General features: G+C 38.3%; 1 protein-coding gene across 3 annotated transcripts; it reads left to right on the top strand.

Annotated features, from left to right (window-relative positions):
• The first annotated feature begins 156 nt into the window (after positions 1 to 156).
• LOC105283794 (MAP kinase-activated protein kinase 2) lies at positions 157 to 23,934 on the top strand. 3 transcript variants are annotated; one of them, XM_026969388.1, is made up of 16 exons: positions 157 to 291; positions 495 to 596; positions 726 to 878; positions 952 to 1,216; positions 1,476 to 1,723; positions 1,828 to 2,024; positions 2,129 to 2,406; positions 2,487 to 2,742; positions 11,526 to 11,817; positions 19,791 to 19,930; positions 20,054 to 20,118; positions 20,212 to 20,319; positions 20,680 to 20,778; positions 20,860 to 20,935; positions 21,102 to 21,312; positions 21,538 to 23,934. In XM_026969388.1, exons 1-16 carry the CDS (start codon positions 163 to 165, stop codon positions 21,796 to 21,798), a joined length of 2,880 nt encoding a protein of 959 aa, XP_026825189.1. In that variant the 5' UTR covers positions 157 to 162; the 3' UTR covers positions 21,799 to 23,934. The 3 variants fall into 3 exon arrangements, with proteins under 3 accessions (XP_026825189.1, XP_011345139.1, XP_011345140.1); XM_011346837.3 differs by lacking the exons at positions 157 to 291; positions 495 to 596; positions 726 to 878; ... (3 more) ...; positions 2,129 to 2,406; positions 2,487 to 2,742 and adding exons at positions 7,119 to 7,715; positions 9,414 to 9,784; XM_011346838.3 differs by lacking the exons at positions 157 to 291; positions 495 to 596; positions 726 to 878; ... (3 more) ...; positions 2,129 to 2,406; positions 2,487 to 2,742 and adding an exon at positions 7,119 to 7,715.
• Positions 23,935 to 24,588: the final 654 nt, after the last annotated feature.

Raw genomic sequence — 24,588 nt, 5'->3', positions numbered from 1 at the left:
TCGAATAGCATTATAAACGTTAAAGGAATCTCTTTATTTTGAACATGTAAATCGACAGTCAGCGTATTTAGCTGAAAATCGTTAATGTTTGCATGAAAATATCTTGCATTTATGATATATATGTACACCTAACGGAGGAACCGATCCGTTTTATAGAGAGAAATGGACAGAGATCACAGAGAGCAACGAGATCACGATAATCTGAATGAGAAAGAGTCAGACTGCAAAGTTGGAATGGATTTTCGAGGTCTTTCTCATCATCATGAACACGCATCAGATGCTGATTTAGAGGTATATCATTTATCATAATTTCATCTTTAATAGTTGTCTCGTTGAGAAGATAATAATTGAGATTTATTGGAAACTGAAAGTGATAATTCTTTTAAATTTAAAATATATTTAAAATTTAAATTTAAAATAAGAACTAAAATAATAAATTGCATTATCTGTACATATTTCACAAAGAATTTCTCAAATTTGTTATCGCGTTGCAGAGAGATACGGACATCGATCCAAGTGATCGTGTTGACATGCATGACGACAAATCTGAGAAATTGGGCAGAAATTTTCATAGTATAGGACATCATCCAGCTATGGTAATTCAAAGAGAGTTTTTAAATTCACTTTGAGAGATCTTGCATCATTCTACGTAGTTAATTACTTTTTCGTTTTAACAGGGGCTTGGGTAATTTATTTAATTAAGTGTTGACCGTTTATTTTGCTAGAGAGACGTAGATAGGGATCAGAATTACGTGGACAACATGCACGACGACAAGATGGATCACAAGATAGCAAGAGATTTCCGCAGTTTGAGCCATCATCCGGGAATGGTTCACTTGCATTCCGGCATGGAACATTTGAATAATGTCGATGTCGAAGTAAATATCTGTCGTCACGCGTTGCATCGACATTTTATCGTCGTATTAATTCGAACATTTCGATGTTTCGCAGGTAAAATTAACGAGAGAGGTCCGCGGCTCGCTAGGTTTAGGGCTTTCCCTGGAGCTCTGCGTCGTTTGCGGTGACAGAGCGAGCGGTAGGCATTACGGGGCGATCAGTTGCGAAGGTTGCAAGGGTTTCTTCAAGCGCAGCATTCGTAAACAATTGGGCTACCAATGCAGAGGCAGTAAGAACTGCGAAGTTACCAAACACCACAGGAATCGTTGTCAGTATTGTAGACTTCAAAAGTGTCTAGCGATGGGCATGAGAAGCGACTGTAAGTAAAATCGATTCGCTCCTAATTGCAAACTTGTCTCTTAACTCTTTGAAGCAAAACAGGATTTTAACAAAAAAAATACCTAATTGCACAGAAATTTTATTTGCATAAAATGCGAGAAAATAGTTTTATTTTAATTATTTGGAATACAAAATTACACAAAATATATAATAAAAACAAATAATCTATGCTGCAAAGAGTTAAAGTATAGCGTAAGTGCAACAGATACGTAACACGGGCGATACCGGTGATGTCGCAGCTGTCCAACACGAGAGGAAACCTGTGTTGGGCGAGTCAGCAACGGGGAAAGTAGGCAACCGCAGTACCAGGGTGAAACCGGAGCCGCAGCAGCCCGCGCCCGAAGCACCCCCGGTTTGGGAGCAACCCGAGAGCCCGAGCATGGAGGACCAGAGCAGCGACAGCGATCTCAGCGATGCTTTGACCTTGGCGCGCGAGCGGTTGCTCCTTTCTCATGCGTTGGATAGCATAGCTAAACTCATCGGTGATGTAAGTCGCGATCGCTATCCTGTTATCTCTTTATTCTATCTGTAATGCGCCGCGATCGGCAGAGGATCAGCAGATTGTTAATACGCCAGGTTGCTCGCTTGCAGACGGTGAACGGTTCAGGTGAACCTGAGGAGGAGTGGACCGGCCAAATAATCTCCGACCGGAACACGTCGTTCGAATTGAGGGTGCCGAGTCCGGCGTCGGCGTACTTGTCCATTCATTACATATGCGAGAGCGCGGCTAGGTTATTATTTTTGTCGGTGCATTGGGCACGAGGACTTCCAGCGTTCCAAGCTTTACCGTAAGTGCGCGTGTGTACGTCTGCGTAGCATCCGTTACCACTACATTGACGATGAGAGTCGAATTATTACTCGAGTGATAAATGCATTTTATTTTATTTTTTAGATCCGAAGTGCAGACCACTCTAGTGCGAAGTTGCTGGGGACAACTGTTTATACTAGGCCTCGCGCAGTGCGCGTACACGCTGTCCCTCCCCAGTATCCTGACGTCGATTATCAATCACTTGCAAGCTAACATCACGCAGGAGAATATTACGGTTAGCAGAGTGAAATACCTCACGGAGCACATATGCAGACTACAGGACTGCGTGAGTTCGCTGCACAAATTGCAGGTGGATTCTACCGAGTACGCGTACCTTAAGGCTTTAGCGCTCTTCAGCCCTGGTAAGTGAGTTTAAATAAACAGGAAAATTTTTTTCATATAACTGACGAAGCGCGTTTAAATATTTTATTATATTCCCCAGACAATGTCTTGGCGGGCGCCTGGCGTAAGAAGGTTGAGGTCTTGCAAGAGGCGGCGTGGACGGAGCTGCAGCAACGCGTGGGCTCCGATAGATTACCTCGCTTCCTACTGAAGTTGGCGCCGCTTCGTTCGATCAGTCCTCGGGTTCTGGAGGACCTCTTCTTCGCGGGTCTGCTCGGTCGCGTGAGCGTGCCTAACGTCGTACCTTACATCCTTAGCATGCAGAGTTACAAAACCGAGTCGGAGAGTCACGCGGGGTGACGAATACTAACGGTGCAATGTAAATCGCTGTCGAAGAGAGTGGCGTACATGTAAATGTCCCGGAGGCCTTAAATGCGTTCTTACAACGAAAATGCAGCACATGGGTCGAAATTACTTCTTTTTTTTTTCATTTCTTTTACCTCGTTCTTTTTAAATATTTTATCGAAAAAGGCATGATCGTGTCGTTGTGTCCGTCATGCTTGTCATGAAAAATATACCGTAAAAAGAATTTCTTTGGATTCAGGTGCGTATGTATGTACTGATATATCTCGTGAATGTTTAGCTATACATTGTTATCTATACAGTTTAATTATTTATAAGACTAGCTTGACATTAACAATTTTCTATTTATTATACACAGTGGAAAAAAATTACGCAAAATTTTCGAAAAAGCTTCTATGATTTAACGCCATTGTCGCGTTGATTCCAAAAAGAAAAGTGTACATGAACTTCAAGTTAGAGCTTACGTAACGTTGCTCGTGAGACGAGCGGTTCTGTGAAGTGATAATCAGGGATACTGACGTTATAATATTTATATGTATCGTACGTATATATATATATATATATACGATTGCAAGTGAAGGTATAAGAAAAATATTTTTCTGTTGCATTTTTAAGTATCCATGGATGGAACGAAATAATGTGAGCTTCTTTAATTGATCTCTAGAACTCTTAGTATACCTTGAAAATATTCTATGATATTTATGCGCTACTGATGTGATACAATTTCACAAAAGTGTTTGATATATCGGCAGATTACTTAAACAAAACGTACAAGGTAATAACAATATTTATAATATATTTTTATTAACAGCCAGATAATCTATTATATAAATGCGCTTGGTATAATCTTTCCGCAAAAAAAAAAGTAATTTTCTTATTTCGAGTGAGAAGAGATTATCGGCACGTGATATGAGTCAAGAGTGAAAAAAGCGTTTCTTGTAACTTGTGCGTATGGAAATATTGGCACGAAATGGAATATAACATAATTCAAATTCCCTTGATATAAATAAAGCAATTACGATAATATTTTGCTTCTAATGTGTGTAAAAATCAAAATCTTGGGGCGCTAATTACCAGTTACGCATTCGGGATAGACAATAAAATTATTATTACTAATTAAAAGTTTTGTTGTAATTTACAAGCTGAATGGGCAAGTTAGAGCCATGGTTATCGGTACATATTTTTATGACTTTTGTGAATTAAATTTTGAAACTTTTCAATCTTATTTCGGATCTTCCTTGATGACTGACAGTAGTAACTCTGTGATGTGCTGAGAGAGAGAAAGAGATTGTTATTTTTAATTAAAAAATTGGCACTGCTGACTGTTAACGCCTGTATCCACGTCATCACCACTTGGACGTGACATTTTTTCATAATCTCGCCGGTGAGATTTACAGTTGTCCCATCATCGTTCTCATTATCGTTAGCACTGTCATGCTGCTAGTGCTACATCGCAATCTACGTACGCGCAAAAAATAAAGAATCTGGCAAATAACTTAGGAAGAAATGTCTACTAGCAGCTCACTGACAGCTCGTTAAATAACGAGTAAAAAAGTTCGTAAAAGTACGCACCGATAACCGCATCAACCGAGGTTCTAATACTCAGTAGCTTATATAAAAAATTATATTTTTTGTAAGAGAGAAGCGTGGATACTTAATTATATCAGATATATAGGTAGATAGATAGAGAGGGAGAGAGCGCGTTTATAGATAAATGTAACATCTGTACATGAGTTACTTAACTGAATGTAAATTTCATGTTTTATTGTTAACTGTAATTATATATACATGTAGCTTAATCATTGTTACGAAAGCAATTAATAATTATATAATATGTATAATTATATGTCCGATACATATTCAACAACCGTTTTGGTGAAGTAAAGCAACACTAGTATATTTAAGTTAAATATATTAATACTTCAATTAATAATTATAACAAATATTGAAAATATTGGCAATCTGATATGTTTATCATTTTATTATTTTTTTTTATTATTAATTAATTCAGTAATTTTAGTATAAATTATAATAAATATCTAAATTTTATCTCGATGATAAACTTATTGAATCATGATAATTATTCGAGAATAATATTAATTTCTTCAAGATTTTCATAATACAGCAAGGTCTCGATATAAGTCGATTGTTGGAGATAGATATTAGAAGTGGACTTATAACGAATTCTTCTTCCATAGTGACAAGACTATTTTGTGTTTTGTTTTATTAATGATTTACCTTTGGTTTGTGTTGCAAAACATGTATACAATAGAGACTTCTATTGTTTCTTATCACCTACTGTTAATACAAAAGGAAACGATACGATAGTTTAGAAAAGGCAGAAATATACGAAGCGGAAAGGTCTTATATCGAGGTTCTACTGCAATCGAATAATACAGACTAATACGAGAAAAGCAGACAATACTAATTATATTGATGATGATAGCGTTATCTAGGAAAATACTATTTTACATATTTGTATTCGTTGTTGAGGTGATCAGCATCTTTATTGCAAAATACAAAGAATTTCTGAAACTCAATTTTAGTTAATATATTTTACATATTCGCACATTTAACGGTGTTTGACTTTGCGTTATTTTGTTCGCTTCGAGATTCGAGTACATTTTGTATTATTTCAGGTTTTATTCTGCTATGTACATTACTTAAACATAAGTTACAGAATCATCGCAGCAGCATTTATTTTTCAGATTACGTTCTTAATAAGCTATATCGCAATATGACGTTTCGTAAATTCATTATAAAGGGAATTACATATGTACATATAAGAAGGTGCCTACATAAGAGAAAGAAAGAGAGAGAGAGAGAGATATTTATATTGACGTTAAGATTTTTTGTAATTATTGTTACATAAATTAGAAAATGTAGTTCTAAAGAGCGACCTGAAAATCTGTTGCAACGCGATTTCGCTAAAAATAGTATGTACATAGTTTTATATACATATATATATATATATGCGCGCATATTTAAATTTGTTGCGAGATAACATATATTTACGATAAAAAAATAAATACTATACTAGCTCGCGTGTAGAGATATGCAGTCATCGTATTTGTTCCTTCAACCCAACTTTATATGCAATTTATACAAAGTGAATCGGTTAGCATAACTGTCATAAATGTCTCAAATAGTAATGCGCAATATTAAATAATCTGTCAACCAAAAATTTAAGGGTTTTAAGGGGGATGTAATGCAATAAAATTTATTTTATTCAAATAGAAGCATCAAAATTCTTTTGAAATATTTGTCTACAAATCCCTACTTTTTGTTAATATGTATTTTTATAACGTCAAGAAATCGTGTAGAAATTTGCTATAATAAATAAGAAATAAATAAAAAAAGATAAAGTTTTATGAAGAAAATTTGTTATCTAAGATATACGTGTCTTCATACGTGTTTTGTTTGTATTATCTGATCTTTTATTTAAAAAAAGAGATTAGATAACAAACTTAACTCTATCGCTATTTTATTTTTATATTTTCAACATTAAAGTAAGAAAAACATAATAAATAACATCAATCGATTTTGCGCGATGTTCGATATATCACAAAGGGTCAATATCCCTGTGATAGCTGCGGGTCGGTGCGAGGGAATTAAACTTTATTAAATTTTCTTGAGAAAGCGCGCTGTTCCGTGAACAACCAAATGGTGCGTGCGCATCGCACGCTATGCAATTACGTCACGATGGACTGCACATGCCGACAAATATTTGAATGCGCGATACAGTCACAAACTATATAAATATAAACAAATTTTCTTTTTTCTCGAATGCGAAAGACTGAATCTAAAATCTAATATAAATTATACCAACTTACGATAATTCGCTGCGCGTAAACGGGGGTCTAGCCACTCTAGCCACGAACTATTAGTTTACACGCAGCGAATTGTAAGCTAGATAATTCGAGTGAGTTACTGCAGGAGTGACGCTCGCGTAAACGTAGTGAGAGAAACCTTAGCATCACAGCGCGCGTATTAATCGACTGGCGATGTCGAATCTACGTAACGAATGAGTCAGCGGAAGAGCGCCGCGACAGCGTTTGTCGCGTCGCCGCGGCCTATCAGTGTTGCTAATGGTTCTCTCTGCGCACGCGCATCGGACGCATTTTCAGCAAAATTATTCTCAGTAAAGAATCTAATTCACGAAGCAAGATCCCCGTCGGATCCTCCGTTTTCCTAGAAAACGATCTATCCGCTCTGCGGCATCTCACAAATTGTCGCGTTACGCACACGCCGCGCTGCGCCGTGTGCGCACGTCACTGGATTCGCTGAGCCGCGCATGCGTGAGGCAAAGTGTCACCGTTAGCAACACTGCGGATCATCACAGCAGCCGCGCCGAGCCGCCGATGTAGTCAGTGCTCGCGAGACGTTTTTTCCGCGCGGTTGTGTTCGGTCGCTTCCTCGTTCGCGAACGCTTCCGCGGCCGTCCGAGTCAACAGTCGTGCTCGGCAGTGATCGCTCGAGTGGGTTCGGCTCGATTCGGCGGAATGGTCGGTATCGTCCGCTTCGCCTCGTCCGATCAGTGAATTATCGCGCGCGCGAGAGAGGATTGCTCAGTATCGCGCAACTCTCGACTCGATCTCGAGCGAGTCCGAGAGGGACCGGTGCGGAACGAACGGACGGACGGACGGAGACGGACAGGCCGGTTCGGCGACCACGACGCACCATTTTCCCAGGAGACCCCGTGGAGGCTGCCCGCGCTCGTCCTCGTATGTGAAATTCTTCGATCGGGACTACCGTTGCCTCTCACTCTCTCTTTCTCTCTCTCTCTCTCTCTCTCTCTCTCTCGTTTTCCCTCACGCGATTAATTTCGCGCAGAGGTGGTCGGCGCGCGTTTGCCTTCGACTGTGAGCTATGCCGGTGAAACTGTGAGATTTCTCGCGCGAATTCTGATCCCTGGATCTATCAGGAACTCCACAGGAGTTGTGCAGGAGAGAACCTAGGTCGACAGGTACGTAATGTTTATCTCGCGACTCGATGTTGACGCGATTGCACGATTAATCGTTATGTCTTGTTAAGAGGTTCGTTCTTTTTGACTGAACTGTCCGTACTTGCTCCTAATTTTGATTTCTTATCTGGCTACCTCGCAACGCTCGATGTATCGATTTCGTTCCAGGCGGAAAGAACAAACCTACACAACGCACATCGCTGGCCTCGTTAAGCCCGAAAGTTTTCCCGTGCTTGCGCTTACGCGCTCACGCTTTGTCGTTACGTCATGCTTGTGTTTTGTTGTTTGGCTTTTTGCACCGGATAACTAATGTCGATAACTAATGCAGAGCACGTAGTGCTTCCAGCTTCACGACTTCTCACGCAACACGCGTAAGGCTAAAACACGACCGTCGCGTCGTCACGTTGAAATTTAGTATTCGTACACGACTGGTCATTCAGGATCCTTGCGCTGGACAAACAATGCTCCAAAGCGAGCATAATTCGACGCCGATCGCGTGACAAGAACTCTTTGTCTCTCGCGTGCATTTTGCATGCGTGTCTACCGCTTCAGCGCTGATATAACTTTGATCGATAAGTCCGAGACGTCCATCGTTTTTTGCTCGTTAATACGCACCGAATCTATTCCGACTTGTTTTTGTTTTCATTCAAACTTTTCGCGTGAAAGAAAAGCGAGGCAGAAAACCAACCGCGTTGCAAAGCTAGCGGCCAGACTACGCGCGATTCGTAATTCGTATATTTGTGGAGGGAAAATTCGTCAATTCCTCATACGTGACTCGCCATTCGCTAGCCGAGCGGTTTTTTGACGAAACTCAAAGGACGCGAATTATTACGAATCAGTCCATTCGAATTATGAATGATTTACTGCGAATCGCGAATTACGAATCGTGCATAATCTGGCTTAACCCGGAAGGAGGAAGAATTGAATTTGTCGGTGCAAGGATTAACCACACGTTTCCGCTGCGCACCAACAACTGATAATTTTCGCTAATTGAGTGGCTGTTCATGTGTGTGCAATTATGTACAAAAAATCTATCGCTAATGCTCGACGCTTGACTCTCATAATTGCCCGCGAATGCTCATCGCAAAACTCGCACGAACGATATGACGTGTATGAATTGATTTAAAAAAATGTGCATATAAATGAAAACTGCTTTGATAAAATGAAGTTACCTTTTTCGGCCCTGGGTTTTGGGTGTTCAAGTGCGCATATTTTCAAATTTTTCGAAAATTTCGAGGGAATCAGATGTAACGACTCGATGCAAGGCGAGGATCAAGTTCGAAGATTTTTTGTATTCAAACATTCCAACAGAAAATTTTCCCTACTCATGTATAACTTTACGTCTTCTAAAATTAATATCTTATTTCAAGCTTTTAAGAATTGAAGAATAAAGCTCCTAAATTTCGAGACAAGATGTTATTTAAGAACGTTTGATCCGAATAACATTACTGCGAATCAAGTGTTAACTTAGTTTGACACTACGAGGAAAACGGGTACGCAGATTTCTGAAGGTTCAATTGAAATACCGGAAACGCTACAGCGGCATTCGACTTTACGGTTCCATTGGGTGTGGAATATCCATCTCGTTAGCTTCCGGGAAACGCTCGCTTCGTCAAGCAAGATCCACGACGCTTTTGTGCCGGACAGCGACGCTGCGCACTCTCGTGATTCATTTTTATCATTGGTCTCTTTATCTTCTAGTTTTCAGTTCTGGCGGACCCGATTATTTCCTTCGGCTTGATTTAAAAAAGAAAAAAAAGGAAAAAAAGAACCAAAAAGCCAGAGCAAAAAGAGAGACGAGGTGCGCCGCGGGCAAAAACTAAAGGGACTTGACTCTCGTCCGCACGCGCGAAATCTCTCGACCGGCGAATCATTCTTTCCGTAACCAACTGCCGTGCGTACTGCCCCTATCGCCGTTACACCTGGGAGATCATCCTCTGGGAGTCTTCGGCTTTTACTTTGGCACGGTGCGGGGTGATGTTTTTTGTCACCCCGACGATTCGGGACTTTGCCGTGCGAGAGTCTGGGGCCGCATCAATGCCGAAGTCGGCAACTAAGTGGAGATTCTGGAGGTGTCTCTTTTATCTTTATTTCTTTATTACGCGATGCCTGAATACATTTTTACGCTAGTTTTTACGTGTACCGTATACACGTCCTCTCATAATACGAGGATCGAGCAAGGGCCGAATTGTATCAACATTGCTCATCAATCTACAATTCACTGCAATTAACTGGATTTTTATTCCTTTATTAAATATCTGTATTTTTTAATATCTGCATGGAAAAAATCAGTTTAAATCGATATGTAATTAAACAAATTAAAGATTGTTGGTACAACTCCTTCCTTAAGTGGCTTGTCGATGTGTCGATGCATCGATGGTGCTATTGCGTTTTGTGATAACTGTGCAGTTCTTTTTCGATATATCAACCACAAACGTACTCGCGCTGATCTAACGCTGCGCTGATTAAGAGTCCGCTGCTCCACTAACTTTTTATAAAGATAATTTACATTTGCGAATGCTGTGTCGATACTTACGCAAAACGTTCAGAAAAGTCTGTCATTCATGATATTCTTCTCATATATTTGCAACTTTAATTTGGTAAAACCATTTAAATTGTTTCCTTTTTATTAATTGTTTGTTTCTGATTAAAATGTCTATCGAATGCCAAGCAGCACATTCACAGTTTTTAACAAATTTGACGGTTACCATTTTGTTCTGTATAATTTCTTTAGTAATAATATTTATCCCTTGCAACTTGCGGCGTTCTTAATACTCTTAAGCGACAAATGATGATTCATGCTAACATGTTTTTAATATTCGATGTTTGCAGCAATTAATTAACGGTATATCAACCGGTATATCATTCCTGGTACATCAATTCGTAACGATTGTCAAAGCAGAGCTCCTTTGATCCGGTTTCTCGGAATTTTCACAATACCTCTGTATATCGAAATTCGTCATGATCTCTCAGTAACCACAGCGGTTATTAATATTAGTAACGATTCTTTCATCTATAATTTTTAATTGTATTTGGCACATGTTATTTACAAGTTTGTTTTTGTATCATTCTGCATACGAGTGCAGTAATAGTAATTGCAAGACACTCTGTATTATACCATCAGTTGTTGCATAATAGCGTTACGAGTATATGGTGATTCTTGCACGTGATTTCGTGAGACTGATCGATCGCAATTAGAAAATACGGCACTCGCGTGCACCGCAATGCAGTACGCGCCGTCGAAACGAGTACGGCGCCGTATAAGCAACGGGCTGTGTGGGTAGTGGAGCCGTGCGTTGTGCATGTGCGCGAAATAACATGAATCTTGCACATTCTTCAAGGAAGGTTATGCAAACGACGGTCTCATTAAAACAGCGGCTGGCTACCACGATGAAGCGAACGGATATTTAATGTCGCTTCCACAGAGTGCACGATTTCGTAGTCCTAGTGTTGATGAGGTTCTGCCTGATGACGGGATCAGATCTTATCAGTATTTATTCACAGCTAGTTATCGTTAATGTAATCGGACTTTTCTTCAGGAAGCATCGAGAGCACGATTGACCGAAAAACGTGAGCATTTTGCTAACAATACGCGCGTGTTTCGACAGGCAGCATGAAGAGGACTCGTTTCGTCTCATACATACTCAATCCACATACATACAAAGAGCGCGTTATCGACTTAAAGGTTTCCATTATCGCCGCTGTAATCTGGAATATCGTATTTTTCCGTTCGCGTTCGCGCGACCTTCGACATGTCGGTCGGTGCACGATGCCTCCCGTACCTTGAATTTAAAATATCCCCCGTTTTTGCAGAACGTCCAAGAGGGCCGTTCTCGAGGAGAGCGACCAGCAGGAGGGCAGACGCAAACGCGCGACGGCGCCGCCGGTGGTGGTGACGCAGGTGATCAGGCGGGACTACGATCAGGCACCGGAACCGGCGACCAGGAGAAGAATTATGGAGCACGCGTTGAGTAGCCGGCTATCGCCGAAAGTCACGCCGATCACGGACGATTACGAGATTAGCAATCACGTGCTGGGCCTTGGTATCAACGGGAAGGTTGTGCAGTGTTACAACAAGATCACGAGGCAGAAATACGCGCTGAAGGTCAGTTTGGAGGTCCTCTCTTCAAGTTCAAGCAGCACTTAATGGAGAATTCATACTGCATGTCCGATGTATAACGTGCAATTTCTAACAGGAGAGTTCACTTTCTAAAAATTCTAGACATGATGCAGTGTGAATTCTCCGCATTGACGAGTTAAACTCTAGTTAAAATCGTGTAATTGAAATTTCGTCGACAAAAAATCTGATTAAAATCGCATTTTAATAAGATTGAAGAAAATTTCATTTCTCAAGAGCGTGACGCTGCTACTCTCTCGATCTGTCTATTCTCGATGCATGATCAAAGTCGAAAGAAGTGGTGCCGGTGCTCGACGCACCGGTGAGTAAAATGATTTGGAAGGAGACCAAGTCGAATGACTTTATACTTTAGAAATGATTTCCGTCGAGAATGATAATCCTTGTAGACTCGAGATAAAGATAACGGCTCGAGACGTATATAGGATCCGAGGTTCTTATCGCGCAAAGCGATTCGTCGCGCGTTGCGTCGGATTTTTGCGTCCGCGTCCTCGGCTATTTTTGAGGCGTGAGAGGCGATTCTCGGCACCCGTGGACGATCCGTTGGTGTTAATCTGTCTCGTTAACACCTCTTTAAAGGCGCATCGATCCGCCACCACCACTATCGCCGCTGCCGCATACCGATAAGTCACTCGATTGAAGGTGCGATCATCAGGCCGAGGCGATGTCCAAGCGCGTTCGGAGACCACGAGTCATCCTCTATTTATACCTCGGTGATTTCCCATTCGACGATGTCCGCCTGTAGCAGAGTAATCTCCCCTCGAAGGTGGCCTGGCTCTCATTTCGCCATGGTCGACCCGCAAAAAAAAGAAGAAGACAGAGATTCGGTCATCGTATCGTGGGAGCGAAGTTTCCCAGAGAAAGTCGACGCGTTTGCCTATCGCCTGTACCATGATTGCGATCCTCGTCACGAGACAAGATCCGGAGAAAGGCTGGAGGCTATCGCACTCTCCATTAAAATTATTCAATATTACCAGACCATATCTTTGTGGTACAAACTTGTATATCGTAAGAAACTTTGTTGCGCGTGATTTATATCTCACCACATACGTCTTGTTTTTAGGAGCCACGCGCAATCCAGATAAAACCGCTTTATGATCGTCAGTTTTACGACAGGAATTATTCACACGGTTAGATGCGCGAGCGATGAAATCTGAATCGTATGATGTGAATAACTGAATAATTTAATTTGATTGAATAAAATAATGAGCTGTGTCTGCGTAAACGTGACAATCGTTGATACGCGTTATATTGCTGTCACTTGAATAATTTAATCGGATTTATCTTTTCAACGCGAAATAAATATTCTATCTCATCAAAATAAATTTTAAACTGTGTTCCTCGACGAATTTGGAAACTTTGTAACACAAATTTTAGAAACATCATTGTAAGTAATTTTTCAACTTGCCTTAGCTTATCCACGGCTTATTGAGTTTCAATGAGTATTCACGGGATTGTTCGCGAAAGTTGCGTCTTCTTTCACAAAAGTAAAAGAGATCGGGCGGTCTACAAGAGCAACTGCATAAATAATGGAATTATTAAAATTAATGGAAATGAAAACATGTAAATTAATTTGAAATATGGAAAATCGAACCGAACGCTTTGACTGATCCAATATATGTATAAGTACATTTTAAATATCATTTGTTGATGACTGAATCTTAATTTGTTCGTTAGAAATCTGTTGTTACTCTGTAAATTATTTTGATAGCCCCTGGGTGCTGTAATGCACTTTTTCCAGGAGAAAATCTGGAACGTTTGTTTTTTAATTTTGAGGTGCTTGGTTCCCTTTAATGCGAAATTGAGAGCTATTTTTTCTGGAGAGTCTAAAGGTCGGTAGAACACTTCACCCGAACCGATCCCACGCCCGTCGTAAAACGGTTCTTACCATGAAAAGATATCGCGCGGAGGCTTCTCGGACTTGCTACAAAAATAATCAAGATGTCCCACACGTGGAGATTTTCGGAGTTTCCCAAGCAGCTATCGGCGGGGATTACCGCGAAGATTATGCCGTCATTGTAATTTTTCATCGCTGCAGTTCGAATAATATTCTTGTAGCCAGTATAAATGTTTTTCGCGTTCGTGGAAGATATCTTCTTCTTTCTTTTTCTACCTCGTGGGAGACGCGAGAAATTTTTCATCAGCAATATTTCTTTATCGGACAAGTATTTAAACTCTTACGCGTATACTAAAAATATCGTCCTCCTCATCAGCGAAGCGTTATTTTTCACCACGTGTTGCGTCCGTGTGATAGGAGATACACGAAAAGTCACGTGCGTTCAGCACTCGATATATTGATAATCATTTTTTCTTCCCCTACCTACGCGTCGCGTCGTTCCCCGCGTATCATTCGCGTTTCGTCAGCACTCACGGGCGATCCGCAATTATAAAATTTTCGTCGTTTGCTTTTAGCAGCAACGTCGTAAACTTTGTTTCTCTTGAGGCGAGCACGCAGATGCGGAATGCAACACGCATGAATGTAACCGATAAGTCGCGCTTAAAAATGCACCGTTGTCTTATACATTCCCGATGATCTCATTCTTTCCGTCGTGAAAATGGTCAATGGCTTCGACGAGCTCATCTATCATTTATCGTCGTGAGTCATAGTAGTCGCGATTGTTACAGCCTGAACGAGAATCAATCGTCGTGTTAACCGTAAGTCTCGATATAATGGATATTGATAGGGCGATTGATAGATCAGATACAAATGTCCTTCGCTGTATATTTTTTCTATTTTGCTTGTTTCATCCGCTGCGACAAGAAATTCGCGAAACCGCTGCAGCTGAATGATAGCGTAGAATCTCCCTCTCAATCGCGTACGCGTATATCAATGGAGATCTACAGATAATTTATCAATTACACGTGACTGTCGGGAAGTGTGCACATTTCACGCAACGTGGAGAAAACCTCATCATCTTTTACGATGTCTAAAAAATTTGAAAGTTTAAGATAAAGAATTCAAAATTTTTATTATTCTTAATTCATTATTCTTCTTATTGCATGTTGGAAAAAATTGAAACTGATTAATTTAAAGTTGTTGCATGTATATGACGATTGTCGTCGTAATTAATAATTCTTATTAGTTAAAGTATAACGTTATAGTAATTTTACATTCATTTGACAATAATCACATAAATATGAAACTCAATGAAATTTTTCTCATTATAAATAGTGTTCAAAGTTGTTGATCTTGATCTACAAATACTGTCGAGGAGGAAAGGAAGTGAAATATCATTCATGAGATCTGTTATCATCAACGACTGATCTAAGATTGAAATTCTCTTGACTTTTCTTTCGACTTACTCATGTAAATTTTGATACGAAGTATCAATTGCGATAGATCCGTTTGATACAGCCGGGAGAAACCCATCCAATTAAATCGCTATTTGAAATTGCAAAATACTATCACATTTCTCGATGAAGTCGCATTTATCGATGATTAAGAGATTATCTAACGTACACAGTCGATCGTTTCTTCATTAAAGAAATATGAAATATATCACCAACATTAAATCAATCTTATCTAGACGATATTATTAGCACAATTCCAATTATTGCAACAATTGACGCTTGTATAACATCGCGATGTAATGGCGCTGTTTAAACCAGGAACGACGACAATGCTTCGGAGAATGTTTCCATTGTTATCACACGCTCTAATTGCAATGCTTTCATATCAACGTTTAAAATTAAAATTTACATTATTTATTTATTATTTCGTAATTATAATAATGTATACTTAATGATATTATATATTCTTAGTATATTCTTAGATTTTAAGTGATTAAAATTTAAGTATTTTAAATTATTTCAAGACTTCTCGTAAATGTCAATCAAATTGATTCATTACTTCTTCGTAAGGACATAAAGAAATAAAGAATTATTTCAATGTCACTTGAATCAATTTTTCCAGGAACGGGCTTAGGCATAATTTAACAGCCGACAGAATTATTTCGACACATGTATATTGCAACGACACCGTACACACATTGCTCGCGTGACGACAATGGTGTCACACACGAGTACCGATGGCCCCTCGCAGAGCCTTTAACGCTCGGCCATTAAAAATTCAATATTTGCCGACGTCACGTCGCGGTTCCATGTTGATGCAACCTAGTTTCCCGCGCTGCGAATTCATTCTTGTTGATTGATTGCTAGCTTTCAGCCGGCCAACATTTTCCGCTTGTTATGCGCCGTTTTATACTTACCACCTGCATCTTGAACGCTACCGTTTCGTTGAACCCGACAGAACATCTAAAGCGTCATATCTTATCGAGAGCACAGTATACTTCATCTTATAGCTGTTTTCCTAAACGTGTGTAATATCACGCTATTGACATAGATCTGCTTTACGTTCTTCATCAAAGAATTACGTCAGAAAATATTGCACGTTTGTTATCTCCGAAACAAGTTTTTATTCATTTATTCATCATTTGTAAATTTACTCTTCTTTCTTGTTTAATATTAGCAATTCCACTGTATAAGATTAACAGTCCTGCTCTTCGAAGCTTTCTTCCTTTTTATAAATATTATTTATGTGTCACGAAAGGGGCTAAATTTTTATTAAAGCCTCAATTTATTACAGTTATAGAGAATTACTGTTATTTCATGTTATTACACACTATTGTTACTGCGTTGAATGGGCAATGGTGAGAGGACAGAGTATCGAAGCTATAAATGATAGATCTTCAATGGTAAATTCCGCTTGACTGACGTATCACCGCGATAGACGTAATAGTTCAATAGAACAAGGAAGGCGATCGATCGTGCATTTCCACGAGCGTGACGTCGTCGCACTGCGTCGGATTACGTTGTCGGCTTTTATAGCCAAGCATATAAAATCCCCCGGTGCACGTAGGACGGCGACGCGCATAATCTGATTCGTCGCCAGGAACTGTCGGAACGGCATTTGTCAGTGCGTCTATCCGTCTATTTCGCGTGGCAAATGAATTTCGCATGTCGGAAGGTGCTAATCTCATTAGCGCAGCTTTGTACAACGTCCGGTATTAGTCTTTGACACGTGATCGCTTTGGTATTTTCGCGTCTAAACCGCTTACGTAAAATGGAAGCGCAAATGGAGATTGACAGAGAAGCTCGAGTGTATTGATTGCGGCTTATTGAATTACGGGAAAGGACATTTCTCAGAAAAGCTATTCGTTTGAAGCAGCAATTGTTACGTTAATAGCATAAAGCCCGCTATTAAGAATTTTGTTAAAGCTAATTTGTTTAGTCTACTCGCGAGAGTAGTGTTTCATGTACATGCAATTTTCATGAATCTCAATTCGACTTTTACGATTTTACGATTTTCAAATATATCTCGAAGTAGTTTTGGGCTACATGAGCAAATAATGTCAACACAAGCTTGAGATACGTACATGAAATATTACATATAGATTTTGTTTAGTTGTAAATATTGAGGTCTATTATTCATAATGCAGAAACGTGGATTTAGGACTCAAATTTCTATTGAACCAGATTTTACTTATCTATTAACGTTTCTTTTCAACTTTGTCTAATTTTGACACGAACTTCAATTTGATATCAATCTCAGCCTGCTAACTACGTATATCTAATTTTTATTTCAGTTTTTATATTTCAAATTGCTTGTTTATGGCATATATTCTGTGCATATGGTGTACTATATTCTTAATTTGAAGGATATTATTGCATATGACGTTCTATATGAACTTTCCTTTCCATCGATGCATACAAGTTTTTTTCCATTCCAGTAAGAGCTCTTATTATCATCGGTGTCGACAGCCTTTGGTCCGGATTAGGTACAAATCTTAAGAACCGGTTCTGACTCTTTTTTCACGATCTCACGTCCGACATGCCTTCCTCCGGATACTTTTAGATCACCACATTCCGAATCAAAAGCGTGTGCAAATTATCCCCTTTCGTTTTATCATTAATTTTAAATGTCTCATATCATGGTAAATCTCTTAATTTGAGATAAGAAGTATCAAACGTGAAGATTGAACTTTGATACAATGATATCAGCGCTGACATCGATCTCTCATTACATTTATATTGCGCTCATTTGAATATTAAAGCAAAAAACTTCTCTTCGCCTGAAACAAGAATTTTGATGAGATGAGCTTTGATACGATGATAAAGCACTAATCTCGTCTGCATACTTTTCTAAGAAGCGAGCTTTTAACATGATAATACGCGTTTGCATTCTACGTTTCTAAAAATATGTTCTCTGCTTATTTCCATGACGTCACATAATTTGAACGGCTTATTAAGCAGCGAATCTACGAAATCACGGCGGCACTAATGAATTGTCTTCGTCTCTCGGAGAGACGGCGGCGTACCGTTCAACTCTGGTATATAAAAGTGGCGTGGCTATTGTAGGTTCCCACCATCACAATAGACGGTCTAGGGTAATTTATACAATCGTCCCTGAGAAGAGCGTGCTTCAAAAGGGCATCATTACGCGGCGGGTAAATCTGTTTAAAGGAAGGCGCACATATGCTGTGCATGTACTTGTGCTACGCGCTTGATCACCGATAAATTCTGAATACCATTCAGCCGTTCGGTATAATTGACCAATCAGTATTATACTGTCAGCAACTTGTGTGTCATTCACCTCTATATGCAGTAGAAAATTGAACTTTCCTTTTAGTCATTATGTCTGCGCAAAGTAAAAATTATTATGTCTTAAACTGTAGTTGCAAAGATAAAACTTGTTCATATTAAAATCTCGATTGTTATCTAACTGGAATGTAGAAATGTTATAAAGGATTGAAAGTAAAGATCTTTTTATAAATTAAACATCTAAGATATAAAAATGTAAATTTTAATTAATTGGAGAAAAGTTATTTGAGTTATATTTAAATCCAAATGAAGATTTAGATGATAAAATATCCATGATGCATATTAATGAGCTATTTTAGAGGTGATAAATTTTCTTTAACACCTGCTATCGAGCAGTAGTCACATGTACATCATTTATTTTTAATATATTTTGTAATATTATTAATCGTATGTTTGTCAAGTTACGTAATTGTTGGATTTTTATCAATTATCGCATCGATTACGTAAGTTCCTGTGTATGTTTTACTACCATGCTTCGTTGGCAATAGTAAAAGAAAGATACAAAAAAGACTATCTAAGAAATCCTCACGGTGACGTCAGTTTCGCTCGATAGTTGCGAGCTATGAGTCAAGTTGCTTTTTACCTGCCAATCATGCCAATGATTCGTACGTAACTGATACACATACAGTATAACTATAATATAAATATAAATATAATAGCGTACAACTATATAGATATAATAGCAATTTTTCATTACATTTATATTGCACTTATTCGAATATTAAAACAAAAGTCTTCTTGCCTGACTGGCTCTGACTTAAGCTATATGTCGAAATTATTCTGGATTTTCCCAAGTGGAAATATGCTATTGAACTTAAGAAATATCGATGATGAAAGTGCTACTATAGTGCGTACGTAAATCTAAAGAACTATATGTATACTTTTATCTGTTCTCTGTAACTTCTATACCATTGTGATACCGGTGCGAGAGCAAACCAAAAATGCGAATTAGTATTTATGATTTCTGGCTTTATACAAGTACGCGCTGATTTTATATAAGTACAGCAGCATTTTCGATATATGTTTCTTTTAATTTTCTCATTTCACTTCTAATCTTTAAACACTGTGTTGTTACATATAATATGTTATTACATATTATATCTATTCTTGATCGTAAATTTTAAATCCTTGAATCCCCGAGCTGTTATCTCGAGTTCATATCGAGTTGATGGATTCGAAAACTATAATAAATCAACACAACGTATTTTTTAAACAAACATTTATGTCATATTACATGGCACAATTATTAGATTTAATTTTGTTTACTTCTTTATGTTTGCGTATAATTAATAAGGTATGTCTGTTAAACAAACGTGTACTGATAAATGACGCATCGTTTACAGGTGTTGCATGACTGCGTAAAGGCGCGAAGAGAAGTCGAGCTTCACTGGAGAGCATCTAATTGTAGGCACATAGTCCAAGTCAAGGATGTATATGAAAATTCCTATGGTGGAAATAAATGTTTACTAGTAGTTATGGAATGGTGAATATTTGTTTACATAATATACATAAATTACATAATATTTTTTAAATGTGCGGTTATGAATTATTATAATCTCTTGTCATGAGAACAACCTTTCAAACACGCATTGAATTATTTGTTTAGCATGGAAGGTGGAGAACTATTTCAAAGGATACAAGATAGACAAGATGGTGCCTTTACCGAAAGAGGTACAATTTTGCATTCTTATTTTACTTATCTAGAACTTCTAAAGAATTGTTTGCTTTTGAAAATTACATAAAAAATGTACGTTTTTTTTGCAGAAGCCGCGCAAGTAATGTACGAGATTTGTGTCGCGGTGAAGCATCTGCACGACATGAACATCACTCACAGGGATCTAAAGCCTGAAAATCTTTTATATTCTAAACCCGGTGAGTTACACTTTACAATATGCCGACTCATTCATGATTCTAAGACACAGCGACTTGAAGGCATTATCGGGTCACGATATTTCATGAAAACGTAAATCGCACATTATCTGTAGGCCTTGAAGCATTATGACTCTGAAGACTACGATAATTCTTTATCTACGTATACATTGCAGAGACTAATATCACAATATGAATGTCGAGTAAATCATATATTGCATTATTATTTCTGTTGTCTTATTTTGAAAAGAAAATAAAAATAGATTTCCGCGTATTAAGCGTACGCTAATTGTACGCTGATAGAATAATAAGAAATCTGAATCACTAAAGTTGTCGAATTACTAATTGCGCATCTGTTTCCAGATAACACTGGAATCCTGAAGCTTACCGATTTTGGCTTTGCCAAAGAGACACTTTCGAAAGACACGTTACAGACGCCGTGTTATACACCTTACTATGTCGGTAAGCTGACATAATTCACTCTGTATGAATATATTTATTTGACTAAAATAAAAATAATTTGTTTTTACATGTTACTATTAGCTCCGGAAGTTTTGGGACCGGAAAAATATGACAAGAGCTGTGATATTTGGTCTCTGGGAGTGATCATGTACATATTGTGAGTATACAGTTTTATATTTAAGTTTATTCAACCGTAACTTTTTTCAAGATAACGATTGCATAATATATTGCCCGTTCTTACTCTGGCTTTCATTTTGCACCGAGGTTTACTAAATTATTGAAATTACGGCAATGTTTGTAATATCTATCTACAATAATTTTAGATTGTGCGGCTTTCCACCGTTCTACAGTAACCATGGACTAGCAATTTCGCCAGGAATGAAAAAGAGGATCCGGTTAGGGCAATACGACTTCCCGAGTCCGGAATGGGCGAATGTGAGTCAGGAGGCAAAGAGTCTTATTAAAGGCATGCTGTGCATAGATCCAGCGGAGAGGTTACAGATCGATCAAGTGATGCGTAACAATTGGATCGCTGTAAGTGAGAATGCTATCATATGAATTATTTAAATAATTAAATAATAAGCTTTTTTGCGATAGAATATAAAATACGATATAAAGCAGATTTATTTCCATTAATAGCTCTTTACATAAATCTTTAAAATTTACTATTTCGAGTAATTTAGTTATTACATATTACATATTTGTAATACTTATCATCGCACCTATTAATAGATTTAACCATTCAACTTCTCCGCACAGAAATACACAGAAGTACCTGCGACTCCTCTACACACCGGACGCGTTTTACGCGAGGGGGAGGAAATGTGGCCGGAGGTGCAGGAGGAAATGACGCGATCGCTCGCGACGATGCGCGTTGATTACGATACAGCGTGCCTGAAGCAACTCGATCACACGAACAACGCACTGCTGAACAAACGGAGACGCGCAAAGCAGTCGGCGAACAACGCGACGGTCCCAGGGGCGATTCCGCCGGCTGCCAGCCCTACGCCCGCCTCCTAGGAAGAGGACACCGTCAGTGTCAGACGGAAAGCCTGGACTGTTTTTCTACGTAGATGCATCAGATACAGCGTGATCATGATAAGGATCATTCTCTGACTGTTGCATTTTATGAAGCGAGAGAAATTCCAGAGTAGAGGATAGGTGTCAGAAGCACCTAGATGTATATTGCATCATGTTTTAAGCAGAGTCTACATTATCGAGCTGAATCGCTAGCCGAAGCTCTACTCGGTTTTAGCCACCGGAAATTCTGGAAGAAAACGGGTCCCTAGGCCTAACGTAAGGGGAAGAGGAATATTTTAATTGCTGGTTCACGATGTTCGATGAAGTACGTAATGTCGCTGCGTAACACTCTTTGATGCGATGCAAACTGAGTCGTCAACACGAAAATGCTCGCGGTTCAGCTTTGTAATGTGGACTTACTTATTGTTATTGTCCGAGTCGATAATTCTCGTGAGTGAGACGGATCTTGTTAGAGCACTAACACTGAAACACACTACAAAGACAATATTGTCCCAACGAATGTTAATAAGTAAGCGAAGTCCTTTCTTCATTGCTGTCAGGAATTTTCTCAGGAGGAAATCAGCCCGTCTGAGAATGGGTGCCGCATTAACTTTCGCAAAGTTGAGCAATTTACAGAAAATATTGTGAATTTACTTAGTACACGCTTTTTACTAGCTCGATTTGCGACTTATCCAATAATCGTTATTCAATCGTAATGGCTTTCAGAGGTACTAATAGTGGATTGGCCGATTAGTGAACGATACTGTAAACGTATTTTCCATCGATCTCTAAACTAAATAGGTATTGATAAAGTATATTTAATCTAAACTAAAAAATCAAAAAGAGATTTTTTTAAAAAAAGTACTTGATCGAGTGAAAATTGGGGGTAGATAATGCTAGAAAGAATCTAGAAGGAGACCGAATTCCAGTTAGAGTGAACTCAGGATAAAAAGGAAAGAAAGAAATATTAAAGCAAATATTAATCACGAACGTATTATTTTTTTCATGTTCTCTATAATACAGTGACTCAACGTAATGCGGAGGACACGTTCCGCGATATATGAATCTGTATTAAAATCGCGAATATGAGCCTCACTCGATATACGATCCCTCCGCTTCGCATATGTTTCTACCAAAATATTAGTATTGCCTCCTTCCATATCAACGATAGGCGATACAAAATGATAGCGTGTGCATCTTCTCACATGCGTGTTACTAACTAGAAGCCTTTATTGTATACATATATATTTTCCAACACGAAAGGTAAATCGTTAATGAAACTAAACGAAATAAAACTAATACGAAATCTTGTTGCGATGGAGAAAATATTTGTTATAAATCCATTTCTGATAATTTTCAAGCTCCAACAGCAGGTTTATATCGAGGTCCTACTGTAATACGAAGCGTATCGGATGTACATATACATTACGTACGTATATGGAATTTTAATAGGACAGTAATTTTTTCGAAGCTTCGAAAGACTTCGGAGAAACGAACGAGTCTTCGAAGGTACACACGAATTCCTTTTCGGCAGAGCCGCGTCTTGTATATATGTATAATTGCAATTGTTAACTTTGTCTTCGATTTTATTAATAACTGATAATTATTTCGGTTCGTGAAAAGTTTCTTATTCTCTAAATTTGCATAATAAAAATAAATAAATCTTTCGAAGCTTCGATCCTTCGAAACTTCGTATCTTCAAAGATTTCTTCGTTCCTTCGAAGCTTATCGAATTTCGATCAAAATTAACAGGCCTATATAAAAATATTTATAAATTTAGCTTTCACATGTAGCCTACAAATCTCTTATTTTAGTGGCATATCAAGAATTAATTGTGTTTTGTATACATGTACGCGTTGTGTGAGCACTGTCACCATTTTTACGCGTTACGTTACACGAATCTGCATTGTACGACACCGTGTAATACAGGGATCTATTGTATATCTAAGATAGATGCCGACGAAGTAAAGTTTCGATCGAGATTATGGATTCGTTCTTCTTAGCTGCATCTGTTTACGCTTTCTCAATATTTATATTTCTTCTTTTTCCTTCGAATACTTAATTACGTTTCTAATTTCAGTTGAAGTACGAAAAATGTAATATAACGCAGTTAACGAAAATAGATCTTCACACAAATATAATAATGATGTAGAGACTACTTACTCGTACGCTATTAAGACTAGCTATAGCGATAGCTGTTGCTCATATTTGTCAATCACTCTAAAAAGTCTATTCAGTAGGAGGTAGAAACAGATGTGCGATATTTATACTGTCAAGTGTAGAATATAATTACGATATTTTAATATCGTCTTTTGCTCGTCCAGTCTGCTTTAAATATGTACACGAATTTTTTCCTAATCAACTCTATCGAAACAAGATTTTTATTTCGAAGTTCGTTGTTAACGCAATTTATTTAGACATTGAAAGTTCAATTATATGTATCTCAATATCTGTTATCTCCAATATTCTCGATAGATACTTAATAATGCTTATTTGGACTTCAGAATTTATAAGTAATTATAATGAGACGCGCTCTCGGTTAAGAACATTATTATAACTGTTACAACGATTTGAGTCGCGAGAACGTTACGAATTCGAAATTTTTAACGAAATTTTAGCTAAGAACAAAAATTAATATAATATAATATAAAATATATATGAGGGTATGAGGGTTTGATAAGTCCTTAGAAAATATATGAAGTGGCGGCACTAATATCAAACATGATAGAAATGACGTATATATGTACATGTATATTTTCTAGAACTTGACAAACGACTCTCGTATGAAAG

Source organism: Ooceraea biroi, chromosome 4 (assembly GCF_003672135.1).
Source record: "Ooceraea biroi isolate clonal line C1 chromosome 4, Obir_v5.4, whole genome shotgun sequence".
Classification (NCBI taxonomy): Eukaryota; Metazoa; Arthropoda; class Insecta; order Hymenoptera; family Formicidae; genus Ooceraea; species Ooceraea biroi.
This window is presented reverse-complemented; position numbering and strand designations above follow the sequence as displayed.